Here is a 25,853-nt window from a genome sequence, read left to right on the forward strand (position 1 = left end):
CCCCGAACAGTGAGGCTCAGAGGGCGGGAGGACGGATCCCAGTCTCCTAGCAGAATAACTGCGGGAATCCATCTTGGACCCCCGCCCCCACACAAAGCACCACAGTGCTGCGAAATAGGTTGCGGGTAGCCACTGGTTGCTGGGCAGTGATGACAAAGGGCCACAGCGCGGCGAGAAAGGTTCCTGGACCACCGCCGGACGCTGGGTTGTGACGACAAAGGGCCACAGAGCGGCGAAAAAGGTTGCAGATTGGCGCCGGTCGCTGGGTTGTGACGAGTACACAGGCACTGCCCCCTATTGCCGGCCCAAGAAAGCAAAATGCATCTGTCAAAATGAGGCAGAAAACTATAGAAGTCCCAGTGGCGCAGCTCACCAGGCAACAGATGAAGAACCTGACAGATAAACAAATAAGAAACCTGTCAGAGGCTCAGTTTAGGGCCATTGTTATCAGGTGGCTTACAGAATTAACAAAAGATCTGGAAAAAGATGAGAAAGAATTGAAAAACACTCATACTGAAAGGAACAAAACCTCATACGGGACAGATGGTGAGGAAATAAAATCCGGAGTTCAAATCAACAAACCAGAACATAGAGAAGGAACAAACAGTCAATCAGTGCAGAGAGAGGAAACGGGAAGCAAGGATGAGAGGATCAGAAACCTCTGGGACAGCTATAAAAGGCCCAACATAAGAATCATTGGTTTGCCAGAAGGCGAAGAAGATGAACTAGAAATTGAAAAATTAAGTGAAAATATAATAAAGCAGAACTTCCCAAACTTGGGGAAGGAAATAGACTCACAGGTCCAGGAAGCACAGAGAGTTCCAAAACAACTGGACCCAGGGAGAACCACTCCAAGACACATTATAATCAAAATGTCAAAAGTTAAAGATAAAGAGAGAATCTTAAAAGCAGCAAGAGAGAAGAAAAGAATCATGTACAAAGGGGTCCCAATTAGACTATCAGCTGACTTCTCAAGGGAGACCCTGCAGGCAAGAAGGGACTGGCAAGAAATATTCAAAGCAATGAAAATCCAAAACCTACAACCACGAGTACTTTATCCAGCGAAGCTGTCGTTCAGAATAGAAGGGCAGAGAAAGTGTTTCCAGGACAAAATAAAACTGAAAGAGTTCATTAGATCCAAACCACTGTTATATGAGATGTTAAAAGGACTGGTTTAGAAAAAGGAGGATCAAAACTATGAACACTAAAATGAAAACTGCATCACAAGAACCAACAACAGAAGCTATGGAATTGAAGCAAAGGCAAACTAAATAGGCAATGAGAGTGGAAAAAGAACTATAGGTATGGGGAGCATATTGGGGGGAGGTCAGCGGGGAAGGGGGAGAGGGAGGAAGATGGTATAGGAATTAAGAAACATCGTAGGAGGGAATGGAATAGACAGAGAAAGGTTGAGAAGAACTATATGTACAACCAATGGACATGGACTAAAAGGGGGGGACAAAGGGAGGGAGGGGGGCCACCGGGTGGAGGGGAGCAGAGGGAAGGGAAATTGGAACAAATGTAACACTATAATCAATAAAACACATTAAAAAAAAAAAAAAAAAACCAGTAGGGGTCTGTGCATGTGTTTCGAAAGAGTTTATTATAAGCCATTGCCTCGTGTGATTATAGAGGCTGGCAATCCAAATCTGTCATGTGGATTGACTGGTTTACGCCCAAGGAAAGTCAGTGGTGCAGTTACAGTCTGAAAGGCTGGCTGGTGGAGAGTGGATGTTCCAGTCCTGGTTCAAGGGCAGTCAGGCTAGACACCCAGAACTGTTGATGCAGATGAAGTCAGAAGGCAGTCTACTGGAAAATTAATTCCGCCTTGCTTGGAGAGGCCAGCCTTTTTCTTTATTCAGCCTTTTAACTGATTGGATGAGGCACTTTGGGGAGGGCAGTCTCCTTTACCTAGAGGTCACCAGTTTAAAGGTTAATCTCATCCAAAACATCCTCCAGGATGACACATAAATTTTGATAAGGACCATTATTTTTGCATGGTTTTAAAATGTTTCCCCACAGATTACAAATTCGTTGTAAAGGAAAAATTAGTAATTATTTTGTATACTACTGATAGTATGTTGACTGGATGATCGAAATTAACATCAGTGAGAAGCAATGGACATTCTGTGCGTCCAGCTGTGACAAGTCAAAGAAGGACACATCATTGCTTGCATAGTATTACAGCCAATTCTGCATAATCGCAATCTAATTATTTGAAAACATCAAGCAAGCCCAAAATGAAGAACATTTTAGTGAATAAAAAGGGTAGGGACAGTGTTCTTTAAAAGTGTCATAAAGAAAGGTGGTGGAAATGTTTCAGATTAAAGGAAGCTAAAAAGACATGACAGCTTAATGCAATACCTGACCCTGAACAGGAAGCTGTACTGGGTGGGGGGTAGGGAGATGCTATAGAGGACACCATTGGGTCAGTTGACAAAATTGGATTATGAATGGTAGATTGAATAACTATATTAATATTAAATGTACTGAAATTTATAACTACACTGTGCTTTTACTTAAAAATATATCCCTATTCTAAAGAAGTATTCACTAAAGGCCAGAATATCCATAATTTCCCCTTAAGTGATCTGAAAAATATTGTATGTCTGAACATGTATATTTATAAATATATGTGCACTATCTGTATGGGGAGAGAGTGAGCAAATGGAAAAGCATTTGGGGTAACATTTTAACAATGAACCTGGGTAAACTATATTTGAAGTTCTTCATACTATTTTTATTTTTGAAATTTTTGTAAGAGTTTGAGCTCATATCCAGGTAAAAAGTTTAAAGAAAATAGTTATAGCCCAAGCATGGTTTAAGCACAAAAAAAAAAAAAAAAAAGACAGAAAAATTTACCAGGGGATGTGTACTTAGGAAACTGAGATGCAGATGTTTTACAGTGCTCTCAGAAACCTGTTAGTATGTATTAGCATCTGCTAAATGCTAGATTCTTGGCCCAAGTATTATATGGTAATGGGGCAATCAAGTATGCTATGTTCCAAAAATGGTGTAAGACTAAATTCATTTTTAGCTGTTCTGTCTTACGTTATTGAAAGCATGCAGTGCAAACTAATTATGCTTTATTTTGTTTTGTTTTATTTTAATTTAATTTAATTTAATTTTAATCCTCACCTGAGGATATACTTACTGATTTTAGAGAGAAAGGAAATAAGGGAGAGGTACATACATTGATACAGGGCAGAAACATTGATAGGTTGCCTCTCATATGCTCCCCAACTGGGGACGAAACCTGCAACCTATGTGCCCTGACCAGAAATAGGACCCATGACCTTTCAGTTTATGGGCCAGTGCTCCGACCAACTGAGCCACACTGACCAGGGCTACTCATGCTTTATTGTTTGTGTTATGTATAATAATTTTCTCCTCTTTATTTATGTTAGCATATTAAATTTTCCCACATTAATAATAGAAATTATGTTTATATGTTACATCTAATACAGGGCTTTATTTATTTATTTTTTTTTAGTTGAATTTATTGGGGTGACATTTGCAAAACCATGCAGGTTTCAAGTGAACAACTCAATAAAACATCATTGGCACACTGTATCATGCTCCCATTGCCCCAAGCAAACTCTTTTGTTGTCCCCCCCCAACCCCCCTTTGGTTAGGCTGCCTCCACTTAGCCCCTACTTCCCTTTCCCTCTGGCTATCACCACACTATTGCCTGTGTCTTTGTATATATGTTTTTTCATCCAGTCCTGCCAACCCTGTCCCCTCTGATAGCTCTCAGACTATTCAGTTAATACAGGGCCTTTAGAAGGAGTCATTAATTACAAATGCAGGAGTACATTTTTATTATGTTAATAAAGTGAGAATGTTGAATTTGTTTGTAGCACAGGATGTTTGGATAGGGTAAATCCAATCTATTAATACCATAATTGATAATAAGTGCAAAATGGAAATAGTTTCATAGAAAAATGTAGCTAAAATTTAAACTTAATTCTTCTAAAATTAATTTTTTTACCACACGACTGAATTTTTTAAGGGCATGACTGTAGTTTTTATTTGAAATGCCAGTAATACTGTAAAGACATAAAATATTTGATAATGGCCTTGATTAAATAGGAGGATCCAGTAATATTATAGGATATTGAAATTATAATAAATACAGACAGTATGTTAATTCTTATGCCTTCTATACAGTAGAAATAGTCATAGATTTGGAAAACAGTCAGTAGCAAATGGTGTCTGAAACAGTTTCTAGTGAATCTGGATATTAGATCTGGATCATAGAACTCTTTATTCTGTCTTTTACTGAGTCCAGCTGTGCCTGTCCTGTTTGGCTTATTCTGTGGTCAATTGGCTTTTCCTTCTAGCTTTGAATAACTGTAAGTAATGTACTTTTAATATCTCAATTATAGTTATTAAGACAATATCTTAATACTTTATCAGTAGATGATGTTTAGATGTATGGAATTTCTATGTGGTACTTTTTCAAATATTCTTCATTTTTGTTGGTTTTATCTACAATGTTAAGAGCTTTTACACAGCATGAAAAAATGTAATTAAAAAAAATTTTTCAACAGTCTACCTGTTGGATGTATCATAACAGTAACCTTTATTTCCCCATTCCTCACACCACCAGAGCAACCCAAGAGACTCATCTTGTGTTGAATTGAAACGTATTTCGTAAAAGTACATGCTGGCCTAATGAAAGTCTGTGGAAATATTTCAGTCATCAAAAGTACTGGAATTGTCATTAAAAACAAAATTTATCTCAGCCATATGGAGCTATATCCTTAAGATGAAAGAGACCAGTGGTTATGGATTTTTCGTGTCTAGATAAAATTTCGGAAAGTGGTGAATAGCCTGATTTCTGATGAATGTCAGTGGCTCTATAGTAAAACACTGTTACCGAGGTATCAACTTAGCGGTACTGCTGAACAAGTTCTTTTACAGATAGGAAATTTTAAATAGCTAGTTCCTTTTTCTATTTCCAGTTTGGAGACTTAACCTGGCTGCTGTATTTTACCATTAAGCATTTAGAAATTTTTTGCTTGCTTCAAAAGAAGAAATCCTTTCTTCTTTCATTGGTGGACATTTTAAGTTATTGGCTAGACTTCCTGTTTAAGATTATGTCAGTCCTGGAGATGTATGATTCAGTACATGAATCAAAAGTAAAATATTAAATTGATTTTATAATTATTTTTATAATTGTGCCATCTCTACTTGTATATGATATAATTTGGTATTAACTTGTTTTTAATCATAGACGAATCCTTAGTACGGTGGAAAGGAGCAGACAGAAATATAAACCAGCTTCTCTCACTGTGGAATTTGTCCCTTTCTTTTATCGTAAGTAACAGCTCTAATTTCTCTTACTTTGATTTTGATGTTACTTAGTAGCCCTGTGACCTTCCATTTGCTCACTCATTAAATGAGGACACAATATCATCTTCGTATGGATATTATGAGAATTAAATGAGATGGCATAAAGTATCTAAAATACTACCTGATAGATGGTTTCTCTTTTTCCTTTCCTGTGAAAAAATACGTATGGACCTTGCCTTTTAACAGATGCCTGTTCACAAATAGTTCTTAATGTTTCAGTGACAGACATTCTTTAGACATAAATAATACTGTGAAAGAGAAATCTTATTTACTTGTGTATTATATTCACAGAGTGTTTTCAGGAAAGTGAACATCTCAAGGAAAGCCTTAAGTGTTGCTTGTTGCATCTCTTTGGAGCCATTATAACCGGTGGGCAGGTAAGGAAAGTGTTGAATGTTAATATACAAAATAACAGTTTACAGTGCAGAGAGCTTTCCATGGGTTTTTTAACGTATTCTTTTCTTTTTATAATTTCATGAAACATACAGATATTTTTCTAAGTTTATATCTTGTTTAAAACTAATCTGCTTACTTCTTTATTTTGTTACTTCCTAGAAACCTGAATAATAATCCTAGCACTAAAGAATTAATACATAATCAGATTTAACAATTTTTATTATCATAAGTTTTTACTTGAGTTGACTTTCCCGCTACTAGTTCTTTCTTTAGAGTATAGAGGATAGTCAGCCCTATTAGTCCACTTGATGAAATCAAGCTCTAGCAGTTTGATTTCCTAAGGTATGTAAATTTAGTCACCCTTCTGTCAACTTATAATTACTAAACGCATATAAATAAGGTTTTTAACAAATCCTTAAGAAGAAAATTCTTTATTTTGTAATGTTTATTTCCTTTTTTTTTTTTTAATGGAAAACTGCTCTTTCCTAAGTTTTTAAAAAAAATTATTTATTTATTTGTTTGTTTATTTTATTTTTAGAGAGAGGGGAAAGGAGAAAGAGAGGGAGAGAGACATCACTGTGTGGTTGCCTCTTACTCGCCCCCCCAAGTGGGGACCTGACGTGCAATCTAGTCATGTGCTCTGACTGGGAATCGAACCAGCGACACTTGGTTCGCAGGCCGATGCTCAGTCCACTGAGCCACAGCAGTCAGGGCTTGTAGTAAACTTTCGAGTCTAATTACTGGTTGAAACAGGATTATAGTTCAGAAAGAACATTCTGCCCCTTTTTATTTTATTTTATTTTATTTTATTTTTACTTTATTTTTTTTAATATGCTTTATTGATTATGCTGTTACAGTTGTCCCAATTTCTTTTCCCTTTGTTCCCCTCCACCCAGTGACCCCCCCCTCCAGTTGTCCCCCTACTTAGTCCTTGCCCATTGGTTGTGCATATAGTTCTTCTCAACCTCTTCCTGTCTACTCCACTCCCTCCTACTATGCTTCTTAATTCCTGTACCATCTCCCTCCCTTTCCCCACTTCCCCCTCCCTGCTGATCTCCCCCCATAATGTTCCCCGTACCTATAATTCTTTTTCCAGTCTCGTTGCCTCCTTAGTCTGCCTTTGTTTCAATTCCCTAGCTTCTGTTGTTGGTTGTTGTGATACAGTTTTCATTTTATTTATTTTTTTATTTTATTTTATTTTATTTTATTTTTTGGTTTTTCAATTACAGTTGTCCCATTTCCCCCCCATTTCTCTCCCCCACCCAACCCACCCCTTCTCCCACAATCATATCCCTCCCCGTTGTCCATGTCCATGAGTCATTCATACACGTTCCTTGACTAAACCCTTCCCTTACTTATCCCCTTTCTCTCCCTCCCCCCTCCCCCCTATTGACTACAGTTTTCATTTTAATGTTCATAGTTTCGATCCTCTCTCTCCTAAACAAGTCCCTTTAACATTTCATATAACAGTGGTTTGGATCTGATGAACTCCTTCAGTTTTACTTTGTCCTGGAAGCACTTTCTCTGCCCTTCTACTCTGAATGAGAGCTTCGCTGGATAGAGTAATCGTGGTTGTAGGTTGCCTATTTTTTTTTTATCCACACAGTTTAGATTAGAGATTTCTAACACTTTTTGTATCACATACCCCTTTGGCAGTCTGATAAAGCCCCTTATCAGAATGTTTTCAAATACTCAAAATACATACAATCACAAAGGAAACTAATTTTATTGAAATACAGTTACTAAAATATTAATAAATTTGTAACAAAGTAATATGTGCTTTATAACACATTAAATAAAAAGATATACCAGCAAGTCTAGTAGTATGAAAATTTCTAAAAAGAGATAAGGATAAATGATGTTTTAAGACATTGCGACAACTATAATATAAGAAAATTTATATGATTCTATGGTGATAAGATCACAGGTATTGCTATTATATTACTTGGATTTCCTAGTGGGCTACCCCTTGCCTTCGCCTCTTCACTCTAGTAGAAGAGTGAGAGTCTCTTTGTAGTGAGAGGAATGGTAACCAAAATCATATTTTTCAGTTTGTTTGCTTTATCACCTACCTTTATTAGCTGATAACCTTGTATTTCAGTATCTCCCAATGTCCATCATTTCTCCACTGCTGTGCTAAGAGTAAGATTTAATAAGTATATGTGAATAAAATTGAAAATGACATTGCTTTTGACTAATGGAGAAGCTGGTTTGATCCTATTCCCTTTTTGAACACACAGAAACTTTATGTTAGTGCCCAAGGGCAATCAAGCTCTGAGAAACTTGCAGTAATTAAAACTAACAGAAATCAAGCAGATACTAAAAGGCCAACTTATTATTTGTTGTACTCAAAATATTCAAAAGAAGGTTGTTTGTTGGCTATAGCACCAGTGAAAGGGTATTTAGATGAATTCAATATCTGAAGACATAAGAATGGCCTTGTCATAAAGAGCAGAAAGACTGAAGTCTGATGACTGTTCTCCCTTCCCAAAGCATCATGCCTGGGCTTACCATTTGCATGTTTGTTGTGTTTAGTGTTATGTTAAGAACAAGGGTTTTGGAGCCAGAATGACCTAGGTTTAAATCCCATGTCCATCTATTAGTAGTTGTTCGACCTTGGAAAAACTATTTACATGTATTTTAGTTTATTTATAATATGGAAATAGTAACATGTATGGGGTAGTTATAAGGACCAAATGATATATAATATATGTAGAACATTTAACAAAGTACATGTGCTTCTAAGCACTAAGGAAATCACAGGTATATTAGTTCAGTTTATGTGATTTCCTGTAAGCAGCAGTAAATACTAAAATTATAAAAGCTTAAAATAGAAGTTCACTTTTTTTGTCTCATTAAAAAAAGAAAACACAGTAAGCAGTCCAGAGTTAATCTAGTGGCTCTGGGATCCTCAGGTATTCAGGTTCCTTCTGAATGCCACTTCGTTATTTTTACTTACTATTTCTTGTGCCATAGGATAGCTTCTAGAGTTCTGGATCTCTTGTCTGCATTTTAAGCCCAAAGATGGAGAGGGAGATGAAGACAAATGGCATGTGCCAACTGTTTTTAAACGAGATACTGAAAAGCTGACATTTGATGTCTTTTTATCTCATCTGCTAAACTCCATCAGATAACTGCAAAGAGGGCAAATATATCCAAATAAGAATTTTAATGAAACTTGCTTCCTCAGACTCCTTAACAGCAGAGGTGGTTAAGAAATGTAATCTTTATTCCTGATAGCTATATACATAGCAATATATTAGGGATTCTGTTTATTAGGAAGCAGAGGAAAATGGAAGTTGGGTGGGCCATCAGCAATTTCTTCCATGATAGTACTTGTTATTACTGATAATATTTATTATGTTGATAATAACAAGTCCTAATAGTTTCAGTGTTACTTTAAGGTAATTTTGCATAACTATGTTTTTATTTATTGTATATCAATTTAATAATTTAGGGCAATATGTATTGTTTATTTCTAAGGTTAATGAATGACCTCCAATAGTTACCAATTATTTAGAACTTCAGAAATGTTTGTTGACTCAGAGCCACTCCAGTCTACTTATACATCTATATCATTTGAGATGCATGTGCTATAAACAACAGAATCTGAGAGAGGCTTAACCAAATCAACTCTCCTTTTTTTCATTCTTACATAAGACGTCCGGATGTAGGCAGTTCTGGTCTGGTATAGCTGCTCAATGATACCACCAAGGATTATGGTCCTTCAATATGCCTGTTCTGCAGCCTGCTTAATTTATTTTCACTTATTTATTTATTTTTAATTCTCACTTGAGGACATTTTTTCACTGCCTTTAGAGAGAGAGGAAGGGAAAGAGAGAAACATTGGTTGCCTCCAGGAGGCGCCTGGACCAGGGGTTGAACCTGCAACCTAGATGTGTGGCCTGACTGGGAATTGAACTCTCAACCTTTTGGTTACAGGATAATGCTACAACTAACTGAGCCACACTGGTCAGGGCTAGCCTGCTTACTTTAATTCTTGGGTTTATTTCCTTGTGATATAAAGGTGCTTCCAGAGGTCATGCCTGCATTTCAAGCAGGAAACAGGTGAAAAGGCCAAAGCCTTTTCATTTGTAAAGCGATATCTTCTTCATAGTCTACTGGCATATATCCTTGACCAAAACTATGTCACATGGCTAATCCTAGATGCAAGGGGAGTGGTGAGTTTTCTATATGGGGAGATTGCTATCTGAATAGAATTTCAATTCTGTTAGGAAATGAAGATGGATCGAAAATATCTGATTAAAATTTTTTATATGTTAATTTACTAAAATAAAAAGTTGAAGATTTGTTAAATTCATTTTTTTAAATTAAAATTTTCCTTTTTTTAAAGGGTTAAATTCCTTTTTTAAAGCTATTTTAAAAGAACATCCTCACCTGAGGAAATGTTTATTGATTTTAAAGAGAGAAGAAGGGGTGGGGGAGAGACATTGATGTGAGAGAGAAACATTGACCTGATGCCTCCTGCATGTGCCCAACCTGGGATTCAAATCTGCAACCTTTAGGTGTGTGGGCAATGGTCCAACCAACTGAACCACCTGGCCAGGGCCTTTTTTTTTTTTTCAAACATATAAAACTGCAGTTTTTTTGGTTTTATTTTTATCTTTTGTCATGTTTCAGAGGAATGCTTTGCAAGCAATTTCTCCAGCCACCATGGAAGTTCTTATGAGAGTTTTGGCAGATTGTGATTCCTGGGAGGACAGAAATCCTGAAGAAGTGGGTAGGAAGGTAGAACTGACTCTGAAGTGCCTTACAGAAGTGGTACATATTCTTCTCACTAGCAGCTCTGACCAGCGTCAAGTGGAAACCAGCACTATTCTTGAGAACTATTTTAAGTTACTAAATTCAGATCACTCAGCTTTACCAAAACAAAGGAGGTCCAGAGAGTGGGAAAGCTGGTTCATAGGTCTACAGATAAAAATGCTGAGTAAGTATCACATAAAGTTTATTATATTCAGTTTTCTCCAAGTCCTTTTTTTACTTTTATATTTCCCACTTCATTTGAAATACAAAGCCATTGTATAAAAAGTATTGTTTTATTCAGATATTGTGTGACTTTCAGTTTTGATATTGAGATTATTAATACGGAATTCATTTGTGTGTACAGCTTCTTTGTTTAACAGTGACAAAATGGAGTCTCAGTATTCTTTTTTGAAGGTGTTATTTACTAAAAAATCAATGTTAAAAAGAAAGTCAGCTATGATTTTGAAATTCTAGGAAAAATAAAATTTCAGAAAGTGCTATTTGTAGTTTCTAACCTATGACAGGAGTCACATACAGTCAATTTTGTGTGTGCTTTAACATCTCTGTAGACTACTTCAACATGTGTCCTTCCTCTAGAGGACCTCTGTTTGTTTTGTTCTGTTTTCCTCAGAACCTCTGCATGCATGCGTGCGTGCATGCGTGTGTGTGTGTGTCTGTCTGGTTTCTCTTTTCCCTCTTTGTGTTGGTTATTATATTTCATTCTGTACTTATTTATCTCTGTCCCTCTGGAAGCTCCTACACCAATATTTAATTTTTTATTGTCTTCCTGTATTAGATTGGTAGATAAAAATATTACCAGTTGAGAGTTCCCTTTTATAGAATTAAAATATTTTTATTACAGCTAAACTAGGAAATTCAGATAAGTAAAAAGACAATTACAATTTTTTATATCCTATCATACAGACATAACCAACATGAATGGTTTGTTGTGTAGCTCTACAGACTTAAAAAGTGTTTGTGTGAGTGTGTGTGTGTGTGTGTGTGTGTGTGTGGTGTTCAATTTAAAAATATTGGATATCAAAATCTTGGTGAAACTTTATGAGCCACGACAGTGTGTTTCTGTAGGAAAATGAGATCTGTATTATATGTATTTTATTCTTTTAAATTTATTGATTTGAGAGAGAGAGAGAGAGAAAGAAAATCATCGATATGTTGTTCCACTTATTTATGCATTCATTGGCTGTTCCTTGTATGTGCCCTGACCGGGGATTGAGGCCACAATCTTGGTGTATTGGGATGATGCTCTAACCAACTGAACTACCTGGCCAGGGCTGTGTCTGTTCTTTTATATGCTGTAACATGTTGTGTTTTATAATTATTATAAATTGTAAGTTTATAAGGAAGCTTGAGACTATATTGAATGAACTTCTATTTTGTTGGAAACTATTATATTACCTGTACCAAATGTTCTTTGACTTCTGAATGGGGGTATTCCTTCAGTAGAAAAAAAGAGCAAAACATCATTACAAATGAGTTAGTTAACTGAGTCTCATTTTCATAATGGCTGTATGTTAATATATATAAATGAGACTATGTTTCCAAACATAACCACATGTTCTTGGTAACAGCAAGTTGGGTACCTCAATTGACTATACTTGAGCATTATAATGGAAGAACAAATAAGTAAACTCTGGGAAATATATATTATTCTTATATAAAAAGTTAAAATTTTTAATGAAGTATAGAAATGTTCACTTTTTTTACCAAGTAAGAAGTACAGATTGTTTTCCTACTACCCCTTCCTATTATTTCCTAATTAATTTACTTCTGTTTGTCATCTGAAAAGCCTGAATTTAAAATATAGCTAGAGTAAATGTTTCTGTGATCCCAAATTTTCTACTTTATAAATGGGTGATTTTATTTTCATTCTCCTAGATACCATCACAGCCATGCTAGACTGCACAGATAGGCCTGTACTTCAGGCCATTTTTCTTAACAGTAATTGCTTTGAACATCTCATACGGCTGCTACAAAATTGCAAGGTATTTTTCTATTATTACTATTCCTTACTTTTTAAGAAGTTATTGTTTTATGTTTTCAAGTTTGAGCACATTATTACCAACTTTTATTGTGGTAAAATGCACATATAAAATGTACTGTCTTAACTGTTTTTAAGTGCACAGTTTACATTATTAAGTACATTCACATTCACATAGTTGTACAACCATCACTACCATTTGTTTCACATGTTTCTTTTCATCTGATAAAACAAAGTTTATATCCATTAAACAACTCCATGTTTTCCCTTCCCTTCAGCAACCAGCATTCTACTTTCTGTCTCTATGATTTTGACTATTCTGAGTACCTCCTATAAGTGGAATCATACAGTGTTTGTGTGTGTGCGACTTATTTTATTTAGCATAATGTCCTCAAGTCATTCATATTGTATGACATAGCAGAATTTTCTTGCTTTTTAAGGCCAAATAATACGTGTGTGTGTACACACCACATTTTATTCAATCCTTCTTCTACTGATGGACCCTTGTGTTGATTTTACCTTTTGGCTATCATGGATAATATTGCTTTGAATATGAGTATACAAATATCTCTTCAAGACCTTGCTTTTAATTCTTTTGGGTATATCCAGAAGTGGGATTGAGAGATCATATAGAATTTAATTTTTAGTATTTTGAGGAACCATGAGAGTGTTTTCCATAGTAGCTGTACCATTTTACATCCCTACCAATAGTGCACAAAAGTACAAGGGTTCCAGTTTCTCCATATCCACATAATGAGTTATTTTCTTCCTTTTAAAATTAAAAAAATCTTAATAGTCATCCTAATGGGTGTGAGGTGGTATCTCATGTTTTGATTTGCCTTTTTCTAATGATTAGTGATAGCATGTTTCCATGCATTTTTGGGGTCATTTGTTTATCTCCTTTGGAGAAATGTCTTTTCAAAGACCTTTGCGCATTTTGAAATTGGATTGTTCATTTATATTGTTGAGTTTTAAAGTATCTTTTCTTATGCATTGTTAAAATTTGGTGAGAGCATTTGATGCATATAATTTTGTGCTTTTGATTCATTTAAGATTTTTTCGTTAGTATTTTTCTGTAATGTTTTTAATATCTGCATGATATTATGTTAAGTGGATGCACCATAATTTACTTAACTATTCTCTATTGGTAGTAATTATTTTGTCTCCAGTTTTTTTTTGTTGTTGTTTTTGTTTTGCTCTTGCATAACTCAAGTTTCATCAAATAGAATTTTATTTCTAGTAGAATTACTATGTCAAAGAGCATAAACTTTTTTTAAGGTTAGGGAATATTGCATTAATATTAAAACAACTTAAGTAATTGGAAATGTAGAAAAATAGAAATACTGTTGACATTCTTGATATATACTGTCAATTTCTTATTTTTCACTAACTTACACTTCTAGCAGATTTGTGTGTGAATACATAATTAATACTTCTGATCATTACATCATATTTCCATAAATTTCAAGATGGTAACAGAAATATTTTAGAGAGCTTCTTCAGAAGCCTTTGAAAATGAAACTACTTCAAAGAGCTTTTTCCTTTCTATTTGAGGTATTCCTTTCATGGAGTCCCTGCTGACAAATACCAGGGGTTTATTCTGATTCTGTGAGAATATTTCAGAATAAGGATTTTAATATCAGCACTGAATATTTCCATACTGTTAGGAGGAATGTCCCTGAAAGCATTTATGTAACTGTGATGCTTAACTAACAATAAAAGAGTAACAAATATATTAAGTAAATAGTAGTGAATATCTGTGAAGTCAGTGTAAGTACCAAATTACCTCTGGAGATTTAATATGCCTTCCCCCACCTTTTAAAAATCATTCATTCTTGGGAAAGAAATATTGGGAAATGAAAGCAGCATTAGAAAAATGTTTATTTGCCTTTATCAGCTATAAAGGCAACTTCAGTGATAAAGACAAAATCTCACATGTGTAGAGAACCTGCCAGTTACACATTATAGAAGGGTAAATCATTGAGATAAAATGTAGTTTCTGTTAATATTTTACTAGTGTTTGATTTTCTTTAATATATGAAACTCATATAATTTTAAAAATCTATCATGTTATAGTCAAAATATCTTTTTAAAAGTTACAAATTTGTTTGAAATAACTGTCACAATGGAGAGCTAATATTTGCTCTTTTTATTATGGAACAGTCCAAAGTTTGGACTAGAAATTTGTCGACAGTCATAGCGTTTTAAAATTTAATTATTTGATACCACTTACCACATTTTGTTTTGAAACAGGAAGCACTAGAGAAGAAACCCATTTCAGAAGGGAAAGCCAGGCTTTGGGACCTGGCCTTCCCTGCTGGCAGTGATCTTCTTTTACTTTCAGAATATTCTAGTCAGAATCACTATAGATTCATCATCAAAATTAGTCATTAAGTCTCATGAACAAGGGGGAATCTTTGAAAAAAACTGCCCAACTCTTTTATCATACAAATGAGGAAATATGTCCAAAGAGATTTATTTAATGATTTGCTCAAGATTAACACTAACACATGATGGAGGTAGGATTTCTTATCCAGGTATGTCTTCTACCTTTAGTTTATTGACATATGTAATTTTGTAAATGTGTTAGTCGTCACTGTTTAGTCCATAGGAAAAAGTGATTTTTGTGATTTAAATATAGGGGAATTACAGGTTCTACTGATAAACACACATATTTATGGAGATAGGTGATATGATTCCTGAATATATAAAAATGTTTGGCATCTTGTGAAAACTTCTAATTTCTAAATGTATTACAAGATGCTACTACAGGTGTCTATGATTAATATTTCTTTAAACTTTTGTTAGTAAGGAATGAATCATTCTATTTTATATAATAATAGAGAATAAAGAGAATTGTTTAAATATTCAGACCTATTGGAAACATTGTCAACTAAAGCTTTAAGGGGCATAGATATTTATGAATTACCTGGAAAACTTTAGGCTGACTGCTGAAAGCTTTTTGTATATGTGAGATTCACCAGCCAATTCAAGTATGCATTAATGTCCTTACATATTTGTGTGAAGACTTCAGGGCTTATCAAAATGAGTGTCATCATACTATAAAGCACTTAAAATACAATTCTGTGGAATCATTTGTTTAAGTTTTATGATTTTAACATATAAACATTTTAAACATTTAAAAGTTATTTTGGTTTACTGTATTACTTTTTGAGAGGGGGAATATACTTTGAATTAATGTAAAATTTTTTAAAAGCTGACCAATGATATTTGAATTAAAGAGAAGAAAATAACAAATTTCTAGTAGCAAAGAGAAGAACTCAAAACCATTACATTGACCTTAGCACTCTGCTTGGAGTTGAAATAATTTTATAGACATTACTGAATTTTGTAAACATATAAAGTTTCATGAGGACTTACATCATAAGATTCTGGAAAGCTCTTGATATTGTGGTCTTTTTCATCTTCTTTGCTTTCTTTACTTTTTTCCCTTTTTTCTCCACGTCTACCCCTTAAAATCAACTACAGTACAACAAAAATTTATCATCAAGACAGTCTTAGTAGGAATGAGAATTTATGAAAGGAGTAACTAAAGGATGTTCTCTGGAAAGAGTGTTGGGAGTGGATAGAATGGTATAGTTGAAAGTCTTACTTTGGGAGTCACATCTGCCTGGTTATGACCTTAAGCCTTAGTGACCTTGAGTTGTTTTTTTTTTAAATAAACTTTTGTTTAAATTTTAGAGGAATGCACACTCAAAATAAATATAATGGAGGAAAAAAGTATAAAAGATTTTTTTCTTAATCTTTATACAAAGTATATGTATAGTATTAAAATTGTGATAAAATACACATAACAATATTTGTGTATATATTTTTAAAGTGGATGTATTTTTTGTTACTACTGAATATTTTTGTATCCTGCTTTTAAATGGTGTTAAATCAAGAGTATTCCCAAACCAAAATGACTCTTCCCTTCTCCAAAATATATGCCATCATGTATTTTTCAAAACATTGTTTTTTATGATTGCAAATATTTCAATCCAGTAGTTCTCAAAGTATGGGGTTTCGAAGATCATTTTAGTGAGTCTGCAAAGTCAAATTGTAACATTTCTCTTTGAGGCTAGATTTTCTTCGTAAACGTTACCAAAACAGCATTATCATAATGGTTTGAATGAAATAGCAGGTATGAGAGTTCATCCATTTTCTATTAAGTCAGGCATCTAAAGAGTTGTAAAAATAGAGAAGCAATGCCATCCTCACTAAAGTATATTTTGAAACTTTTATAAAAGTACTATTTATGTCAATATGTAATGGATTTGTTATTTTTGAATGAATAAACAAATATCTGATGTAAATATTAGTAGATGTAACCTGCATAAAAGTTATTTGGGGTTCTTGCAATAATTTTTAAATGTTATGGGGTCCTGAGACCAGACAGTTTGAGGATTTCAACCTACGAATGAACTGTAATTTATTTAACCATTCTTACTATTGTTGGATATTTGGGTGGTTTTTTATTTTTTACTATTATGAAATAAATAAGGCTGAAGTAAGCATCTCTATTCTAAAATTTTGATGTAAGTTACTGTTTCTTGGGGTAGATTTTTAGAAATAAAGTTATTCATTTAAAGAATAAGAACTTTTAAAAATATTCTTGATATAGATTGCTTTCTGGAAAGACTTTACTCATTTTTGCTTTCATCAGTTTTGAGCATTCTATGTCCCTTAAACTAGATAGTATGGAATAATGCTATTTTTTAAACATTTGGTGATAATAATGATTATAACAGCTTTCATTTATTAAACCCTTATTTTGTGCCAGATGCTATGCTAATAATCTAGCATGGATTATATCATTTAATCTGCATTTCTCTTTCATGAGATACTATTCTTTTACTTTTTGAGAAAACAACATTGGAGCAGTGTTTTTGTTTGTTTGTTTTGTTTTTGTTGTTGTTCTTTTTAAAGTAACTACTAAATTAGTGGAACCAAGATTCACATCCAGATTTCTAATTCCAAAGCCTGTATTGTATACACTAATTTATTTTTAGGTTAAGCTTTACTTATACTCTTGCATATAGCACATCATACTACATGCCTTTATCCATTTTATTTTATATTGCATTATTTCAGCCAATTACTGGAATTTTCTCATTTCTGAAATGATAGAACTTTCTAAGAACTTTATTCTTAGGATGCTTTTGATAAAAAATCCCTTTATAAGTCTAACTTTCTCTCCCTTTTCACTCTTACTTGAACTATCTTTTTACCTGAACTGTGACTGGGATGTTTTGGGATGCTGAGTTTTATATACTTAAACTGAAATACTTGATTCCTTTGTTTCTTTCAGAAAAGGGGACTCCCCGTGTATGTTAGTGTTCCTTTCTAGTAGACAGACTAATGTAAATCATGCTCAAGTCTTGATACTGTTGGTTTGTGTTTGAAGAAAGCTTTTTTCAGTTTTCATAGAAGGCTTTATTTTTTTCAGAGCAGTTTTAGGCTGACAGCAAATACAGAAAGTTCCCATTTACCCCCTACCCCCCCCACTATCACCATCCCCCACCAGAGTGGTACATTTGTTATAATTGATGAACCTATATCAACACGTCATTGTCACTCAAAGTCCATAGCTTATATTAGGGTTCACTCTGGTGTTGTACATTGCGTGGTTCTTGACAATTGTACAATGACATTTATCTCCATTAAAATATCATATAGAATAGTTGCACTGCCCTGAAAATCCTCTGTGATGTCACCATTTTGAATGGGTTGCTATATATATTTTCTAGGCTGCAATAACAAATTACTACAAACTTGGTGGCTTAAAACAATAGAATTTATTTCCTCACAATTCTAGAGGCCAGAAGTCCAAAATCAAGGTATTGGTAGGGCCATTGTCCCTAGGGAAGATTATTTCTGCTTTGAAGAAAAATTTTAACAAAATGTGTGGTCAGATGAATTTGGAAAATGCTGCACATTGACCTCCCTTGTCAAACTACATATTAGTATATTTGAGACTTTAAAAAGTATTTCTGGAAAGACCCTAGGACCCTTTTTAAAGTTAGTTGAACAGTATTTCACAAACATATTTGGCTACAGAACCCTCACTCTGCATTATTACTACAATGTAGCCCATCTCAATAGCACATTTTCTTTTCTGTGAGACATTCTCTGTTGATTCTTTAAGAATTTAGATATGTTAACTAATTTAATTATTGCTGTTTTTTATTTTAGTAACTTTGAGTTCTGAGAGAATAAATAATAATTATAGTATATGAACTAAAGTTTGTTATTAAAAAATGGTATACTTCATAAGTGGATTCTTGGATTTATTTTCAAGACACATGGAAATCCATTTAAGCTTCATTTCTGCTTGTAGGTTAACAGTTTGTTTTTTCTCCATTATTCTTGTCTCTGTTTTTAACAGCTATTTTTAAATGCTAACAATAAGGTGGCAGACAAGAACGAGAAAGACCTTGCCAACAAATTACTGACACAAATAAATGAGGACCAGGTATCTACAAAGCCTGCATCTTGTTTCAGCTGAAGTCCATAATCAGTCAATGGGAGCACTATTCCTGTACTTTTTTTTTCTTAAAATACACAGATATTATCTAATTCTAATCTTCATAGATTATTTTTGAAAATTGTTAAAAGAAGTTTTGATTTTTAATTTTTTATCTAAAAAATCAATATATTTAAACTTTGGTGGTTGATATAAATGATCAACAGTATTCCATTTGTGAATATGTGTATTCTTTTCAGTGTGAGGAGATATAAAGTACAGGAATGGAATTCCAATATCAATGCTGTCCACCTGGTGGTGACTTCATATTTTGGGGGCTTCTTTTCCTAAGCATTGTGGTGTATTGGGACTTGAGGGCTTTGTGAATATGTATGGTCAGTTTTAATATCTTGATTCTTTGCTTCTTTTTTTTTCAAATAATGATTATAATTCAGTGGACAACCTGAATCTTGGAGGAAGGGAAGAAGATGCTGAACCCTTTGAGTCTTAATTTAGAATAAAACTTAATGTTTTTATTTTCTAAATATTCAACTCTATATGGGAATAGGTAGAAATATATAATTTATGTTGCTTTTTATAATAAATAGGTAACTTAGTTTGGATAGGCCACCTACAAAATTGCTTTGTTTTTTTCTTTCCAAGAATGTTTACGAAAGAGCTTACGTCATGTCATTATTAACATTATCTTAATGTTCATGTTTATAAATAGAGATGTGCTATAGAAAGAGACACGATAATTATTTTCTATTCTGGATTTACAATATCAATTTACAGAGTACTGTTTTAGGTTTCTCTGTAAGTATTATTCCCTTTTAAGGCATTCTTATATTTTAATAAAACACTTATAATACTCTTTTTAGAGATTTATGTTAATATTTCTAATTTTAGATTCTGTGATGCCTAGTCCTCTTAGATAAAGTCTAGGAAAGATCTTATTTGTATGAAATTCTGTACACAGAATGTTTAATACATATTATGTTTGTTACTTATGTGATGCTTATTTTATGTAATGCTTAATAAACAAAGAACATGAACAAAAACCAAGATAACAGTTTAAATAACTTGCCTGAAAGGGGTAGAGCTTGACTTAAAACAACAAAGATCAAATCAGTCCCCTTTTCCTCAAATCTTTTTTAGTGGTAGGGAGGGGAGAAAATCCTATTTGTGGAGTGACTACCTTCAAGTTATAGTAATATATTCCCAAAAGCAAATTTGGGGGACTATTAGTTTTTATAGCTTTCTAGTCCATATGTTATGCTTTCATTGTTGACTAAGCTTAATGATGTAATAGCCATGTTCAGTTTTTTTAGTATTGTTAAGGCTATATTTGTTTTTGTTTTTATTTTTGCTATAAATGCACTGACTGAAATTTAACACCTCTTTTTTATGATGAAGCTTAAGCAGAAATAGACAAAACATTTTTAATTTTTTTACAACTTTTAGCATTAAAGTTTACCTTCTCAAAAACATGACACTGCTTATAGATACATATTTCATTTTATGCTTCAAATTCTGCATTTTATGTAAAAATATATTATTGTTTGCAAGTGTGATTAATTGGTGGGTATGTGCACACACCATTTCAGAGTTTGGAAACTAAGTAGACAAGACTATTTTAGACATTTTATTATATATACTAATAAAATTTAAACCTAGGAAGTTCACGTGTATTTTTAAGGAAAATGAAAACATAATAGAACTTCTAATGATAGACCTCCCTCCCTTCCTCTTGAGATTGTCCATTAAAAAAAAAAATAAAGCATGTATTAAGCTTGGTGTTTTGTGGGGTTTTTTTCCAAAACATTTTAATGTAATGAGTGAATGTAACCCTGTCCTTCTTGACATGTGGCTTATTTTCTGTCAAATAGGCAACTTTTCTTGAAGGTTATAGTGTTTCAGAAATTTATTTCATTGGAAGAGAAGTGTTTTGCATGTTAAGTACTTATTTTCTCAGGTTTTCAGAAACAAAGGTTTCCTAACTTAATAACAAATCTTGACTACATTTGTTAATTTCCTGTTCATTTTTCCCCCGCTCTGGTAGGCATTTCAGGGACAGTTGGATTGTTTGGCTGTATCGACCATTCAAGCTTTGACGGCAGTAATGAACAAATCTCCAGCTGCTAAGGTGAAACATATATCCTCAGGCTCCACAATGTTGTCTTAGATATACAGCCATACCTCGGTACTTGTCAAACCCTGTACTTGTCGCATTTTGACGAGAAAAAGATGTTTCAGACCTTGATGCTTGCTCAGGATACGTCACACCTGCTAGAACTTGTATGAGCCACGATGCTACTCCACAAGAGAAAATGCTTCATTGTTAGGTACTTATCGGTTTCGGTACTCATTGATTTCGGCACTCATCACAAGTTCCGGAGCAAATTAACAAGTACCGAGGTACCACTGTACCAGCTATTATTATGTAATTCCCAAAGTCATATGAAAGTGTGTAATACATACAGTTTCACGCCCTAAATGAAATAGTTCACAAAATATGTCAGTATCATTTTTCCTATAAATTTAAAGACTGATGCCTGGTGGGCCCTGCTTTGAGATTAAGACATTGATGACTAAACTGCAGCCTAGTAAGGATTTACAGTGTCAGTCAATGCATGGAAAGAGAGCACTTGTGTTGAATGTTGAATGATTATTTTAAGTGATTCTATGCTAGTGTGTTTAAAGAATTAAATTTTATATTCTAGTTTTTCTTCCTTAATAAAATAATCACTCTTTCACTATTTGGTCAGTTTATAACTGCTGAGAACAGGAACATTTTCCACATGTCAGCAGCCCTACCAATGCGGGACTTATTTTTCCATATGGCTATGGAAATTCTGCTTTGGTTGTAGTCACTAACCCTCAGGATTTTCTTTCCCTTCTCATTTCACTCACTACCACTGACTGTGTCCTGCTTTCCACTTACGCTGATTTTGTACTAGTAGTTTTATCATTGAGTAGTTTTAGGGATTAGTGAGAACATCTGTGTAAAGTGGTAAGCATAGTGGCAGGCACATGGCAAGTGCTTAAAATATTACTGTCTCTTATTGTTAACATTTACCTTTTTATACATCACCTCTAATATGTTTCATGCCGTAATTACCTTTCTAGTACCAGAGATGAATGAATTACTCCTTGCTTCCTAAGCCATCAGTTAGTTGTATTCCACTCTGTTGATTTTTGTTAGGAAATGAACTTTTGCCTTATATTGTTTCTGTATATAACTCTTGGTTAGATTCCTGCTAAATAGGCTTTTACAGCTGTTACAGGCTGGCTTGGGAATCTTACCTCCATTTATAACAGTTTCTATAAGGATAAAGATCATTTTAAGTTCTAAGTAATTTGGCTTATGAGTATAAATTCCTTATACTGTATTATGAAATACAAACCTAAAATGGTGTTCAAAGCTTTTTACAGTATCAATTTTTTATAGTGTATAATGCCTTGCATGGTTTAAAATTTAAAATATTATTTAAATAAAAAGATTATTTAAAACATACCTTTTGAAAAGATTTTCTTTTTACCATTGGTTTATATTCAACTAGTTTCCTTTCTCAGAGACAACCAGTCTAACTTGTTCTGTTTAAATCTTTTGATTTTTATAATGAGTGTATATAGTTCTGCCTCCTTTACTGAACCAGGTTAGTGTTGCTAGGTTTTTTGGTTGTCTTCAGATTTTACTTTATGGCTTTGTGTCTTACCAGTTCAAAAACACATGTAATTTAGACCTTACTAAGATGAGCTTAGTGTTCCCACTAATTCAGAACATTTAGATACAAAGAGGTGAAAGAAAATGACCCCATTTGGGTTTTTCTTTTCTTTTTTTTTTTTTGGCCACTACTCAAAATTGGCAGGACTCTCTAGTCCTTTGAGGCTGTTATCTGACTCCTGTTAGTTCCAGACTCTCCTTATTTTTTCTTCATTTTAGTTTTGATTTAATGTAATAGTGCTCTAATTATAAATCAAGTGAAGAAAGTAAAGAAAGTGTCATGTGACCTAACTTGTAAAATATAATAACTTTATAATAAACAACTGTTGCTAACTTCACCTATTGTACATTTTGGTAGATTATTATAACATTGTATTCTAGAAGTTGTATGGAGTTTATTTTAAGATGAAGATATGTGATTTGAGAAAATGAATGTTGAACTCATAATCCTTTTAATATTAAGTTAATTAGCTTAAGTGGATATTATACAACATTTTTTAAAAATTCCAGCAAATTTGGTCTTTGAAAATGTGCTTTGGTATGTTGATTTTTCCCTCCCCTAGGAAGTATTTAAAGAAAGAATTGGTTATACACATATGTTTGAAGTATTAAAATCCCTGGGTCAGCCATCACTGGAACTACTGAAAGAACTTATGAATATGGTGAGTTTTTTTTTTTTTTTTTTTAGCTTCATTAGAAGAAGTCCTGTTATTTCCTTATCAAAGATGGTAACTAACCTTTTATCTCTTATATTGCTTTACAGGCTGTAGAGGGTGACCACACTTCAGTTGGGATTTTGGGCATTAGTAATGTCCAGCCTCTCTTGCTTCTCATCCAGTGGCTTCCTGAGCTAGAATCTCAAGACCTGCAGAACTTTATCTCTGATTGGCTGAAAAGAATTTGTTGTATCAATAGACAGAGTCGAACTACTTGTGTCAATGCAAACATGGGAATTAGAATCATTGAAACCCTTGATTCCCATTCTGCCCTCCATCGAACTTGTGCTGAGAACCTGATTGCTCTCCATGGTTCCTTAGGGAGTCAGTCAGTGAGCTCAGAAGAAATCCGTCGACTACTGAGATTGCTGAGAGTGGATGAATCTGAGTATATTCACCCTTATACTATTCCTGTGACTCGAGCAATCCTGACAATGGCCCGAAAACAGAGTCTGGAGAGTGCACTGCAGTATTTCAATCTATCACATAGTATGGCAGGAATTTCTGTGCCTTCCATACAGAAATGGCCAGGGTCTGCCTTTTCCTTCAATGCTTGGTTTTGCTTAGATCAGGATCAGTTGACAGTTGGCAATGCTAACAAAGGAGGAAAAAGAAAACAGTTGTACAGGTACTGGTACAAATTATAAAATATAAGTGAATACTGTCATAGGATATATTCTTAAAAAGGAGGATGCTTTTCCAAGCATTTAGTTTGTCTTTTATTTATTTATCTTAATTTTTATTTCTCAGATAACTTTAATGAAAGTACCAGCAGCCCTTTCCTCCACAGTGTATATAAATGGTTGAGCTCAAAAGCAGAAATGCAGCTCAAGCATCTAGTTTTCAAATGTACAAGTTATGTCCACAGTTAAATTATAGGTGCTTTGTTGCTTTCCTCATAATTGTATATCTTAAATATTTTCCTAGTTCTGAGGTTAGTTTGGAAACAAGTTCCATCTTAAAAATATTGTAAAAATGGACAACAAAGGAATAATAAACTTGAAATTGAACGGTAATCTCTTTGCCCCATTGAAGTTGCTATATAATTATATGAAGGACCAACCAGAAAACTTGTATGTATATATATCCAAAATTAGTCACTTCAGTAATAATTTTTAATATGCCTTTGATTTTTAAGACCTTTATTCATGCTATCTGAATCTTATTTGGGTAAATTTTTAAGATTTGAAAATTTACAACTTTACTATAGTTTATTAATGGAATTCCACTTATAAGACTGCCTTTTTTAATTTAATGAACTCTTTTGTCCAACAAAGATTTAAAAATCATCTTTGAAGCAGGGTTGGACTGATGTGTGGCAATAGAATGTAAGCCACAATGTCTTAGATAAAGATATTAATGATGGCATGGTTTTGTGTGCTTCAGTGAGGATAAAACTGAATAATTGACTTCAAAAGTTTTGATAATACATATTTTTTGTTAGCTTTTTTACAGGAAGTGGCATGGGTTTTGAAGCTTTTATTACCTATTCAGGTATGTTGGTTGTGGCAGTGTGCACGAAAAGAGAATATGCAACAGTTAAGCTTCCAGACCACAGTTTCTGTGATTCTCTCTGGGTAAGGCTTTAAGGCATCACATTTAACTTCTTGAATCTTTCCTTTAAAAAGTACTCATTTGCCCTGGCTGGTGTAACTCAGTTGGGTATTGTCCCACAAAGGGAATGGTTGCCGATTCAATTCCTGGTCAGGGCAATGCCTGGGTTGCGAGTTTAGTTCCAGTTTGTGATGTGTACTACAAGAGGCAATCAGTTGATGTTTCTTTGTCACATCGAAGCTTCTCTCCATCTCTTACTCGCTCCCTTCCCTGCTCTCTAAAAATAAATAAACCTTAAAAAAAAAAAAGCGCACATTTGTTGCATGTGCATCAGGCATTTTCATCTGCTCTGTGAGTCGATTAATTTTCATTTTCTAGTCATGTTGAAGTTCTTCTATAAGGAAGTTAATACCATTTATTATTTTTTGTTATGTTTTATTGATTATGCTGTTACAGTTGTCCCAACTTCTTTTCCCTTTACTCCCATCTGCCCAGCCCCCCCAGCAACCCCACCCCCTTTAGTTCATGTCCATGGGTCCTGTGAATAAGTTCTTCGACTTTACCTTTTCCTGTATTCTCCTTAACATCCCACTGTCTATTCTGCACCCTCTACTATGCTTCTCAATTCCTGCACCATTTCCCTCCTCCCCCATGCCTCTTCCCAACTGACACCCCTCCACGTGATCCCCATACTTATGATTCTGTTCCAATTCTGGTTCTCTGCTTAGTTTGTTTTTGTTTTTATTCTTTAGATTCTGTTGTTTATAGTTGTGATTTTGTTGTCATTTTAATGTTCATAGTTTCGATCTTTTTCTTAAATAAGTTTCTTTAACAGTTCATATAGTAGGGGCTTGGTGATGATGAACTCCTTTA

General features: G+C 34.0%; 1 protein-coding gene across 1 annotated transcript in view; it reads left to right on the forward strand.

Moving 5' to 3' along the window:
• Window positions 1–25,853, forward strand: part of NBEAL1 (neurobeachin like 1) — a 150,594-nt gene that overhangs the window by 37,259 nt on the left and 87,482 nt on the right. Inside the window, exons 7-14 of the mRNA XM_090282704.1 lie at window positions 5,240–5,322; window positions 5,650–5,735; window positions 10,396–10,702; window positions 12,415–12,521; window positions 21,046–21,129; window positions 23,274–23,372; window positions 23,474–24,054; window positions 24,871–25,003. Of these exons, the coding sequence (XP_090138830.1) occupies window positions 5,240–5,322; window positions 5,650–5,735; window positions 10,396–10,702; window positions 12,415–12,521; window positions 21,046–21,129; window positions 23,274–23,372; window positions 23,474–24,054; window positions 24,871–25,003 (1,480 nt within the window). The remainder of the gene's footprint in view (window positions 1–5,239; window positions 5,323–5,649; window positions 5,736–10,395; window positions 10,703–12,414; window positions 12,522–21,045; window positions 21,130–23,273; window positions 23,373–23,473; window positions 24,055–24,870; window positions 25,004–25,853) is intronic.

This window comes from Furipterus horrens, unplaced genomic scaffold (assembly GCF_987537825.1).
Source record: "Furipterus horrens unplaced genomic scaffold, mFurHor1.1.pri manual_scaffold_1, whole genome shotgun sequence".
In the NCBI taxonomy this organism is placed as follows: domain Eukaryota; kingdom Metazoa; phylum Chordata; class Mammalia; order Chiroptera; family Furipteridae; genus Furipterus; species Furipterus horrens.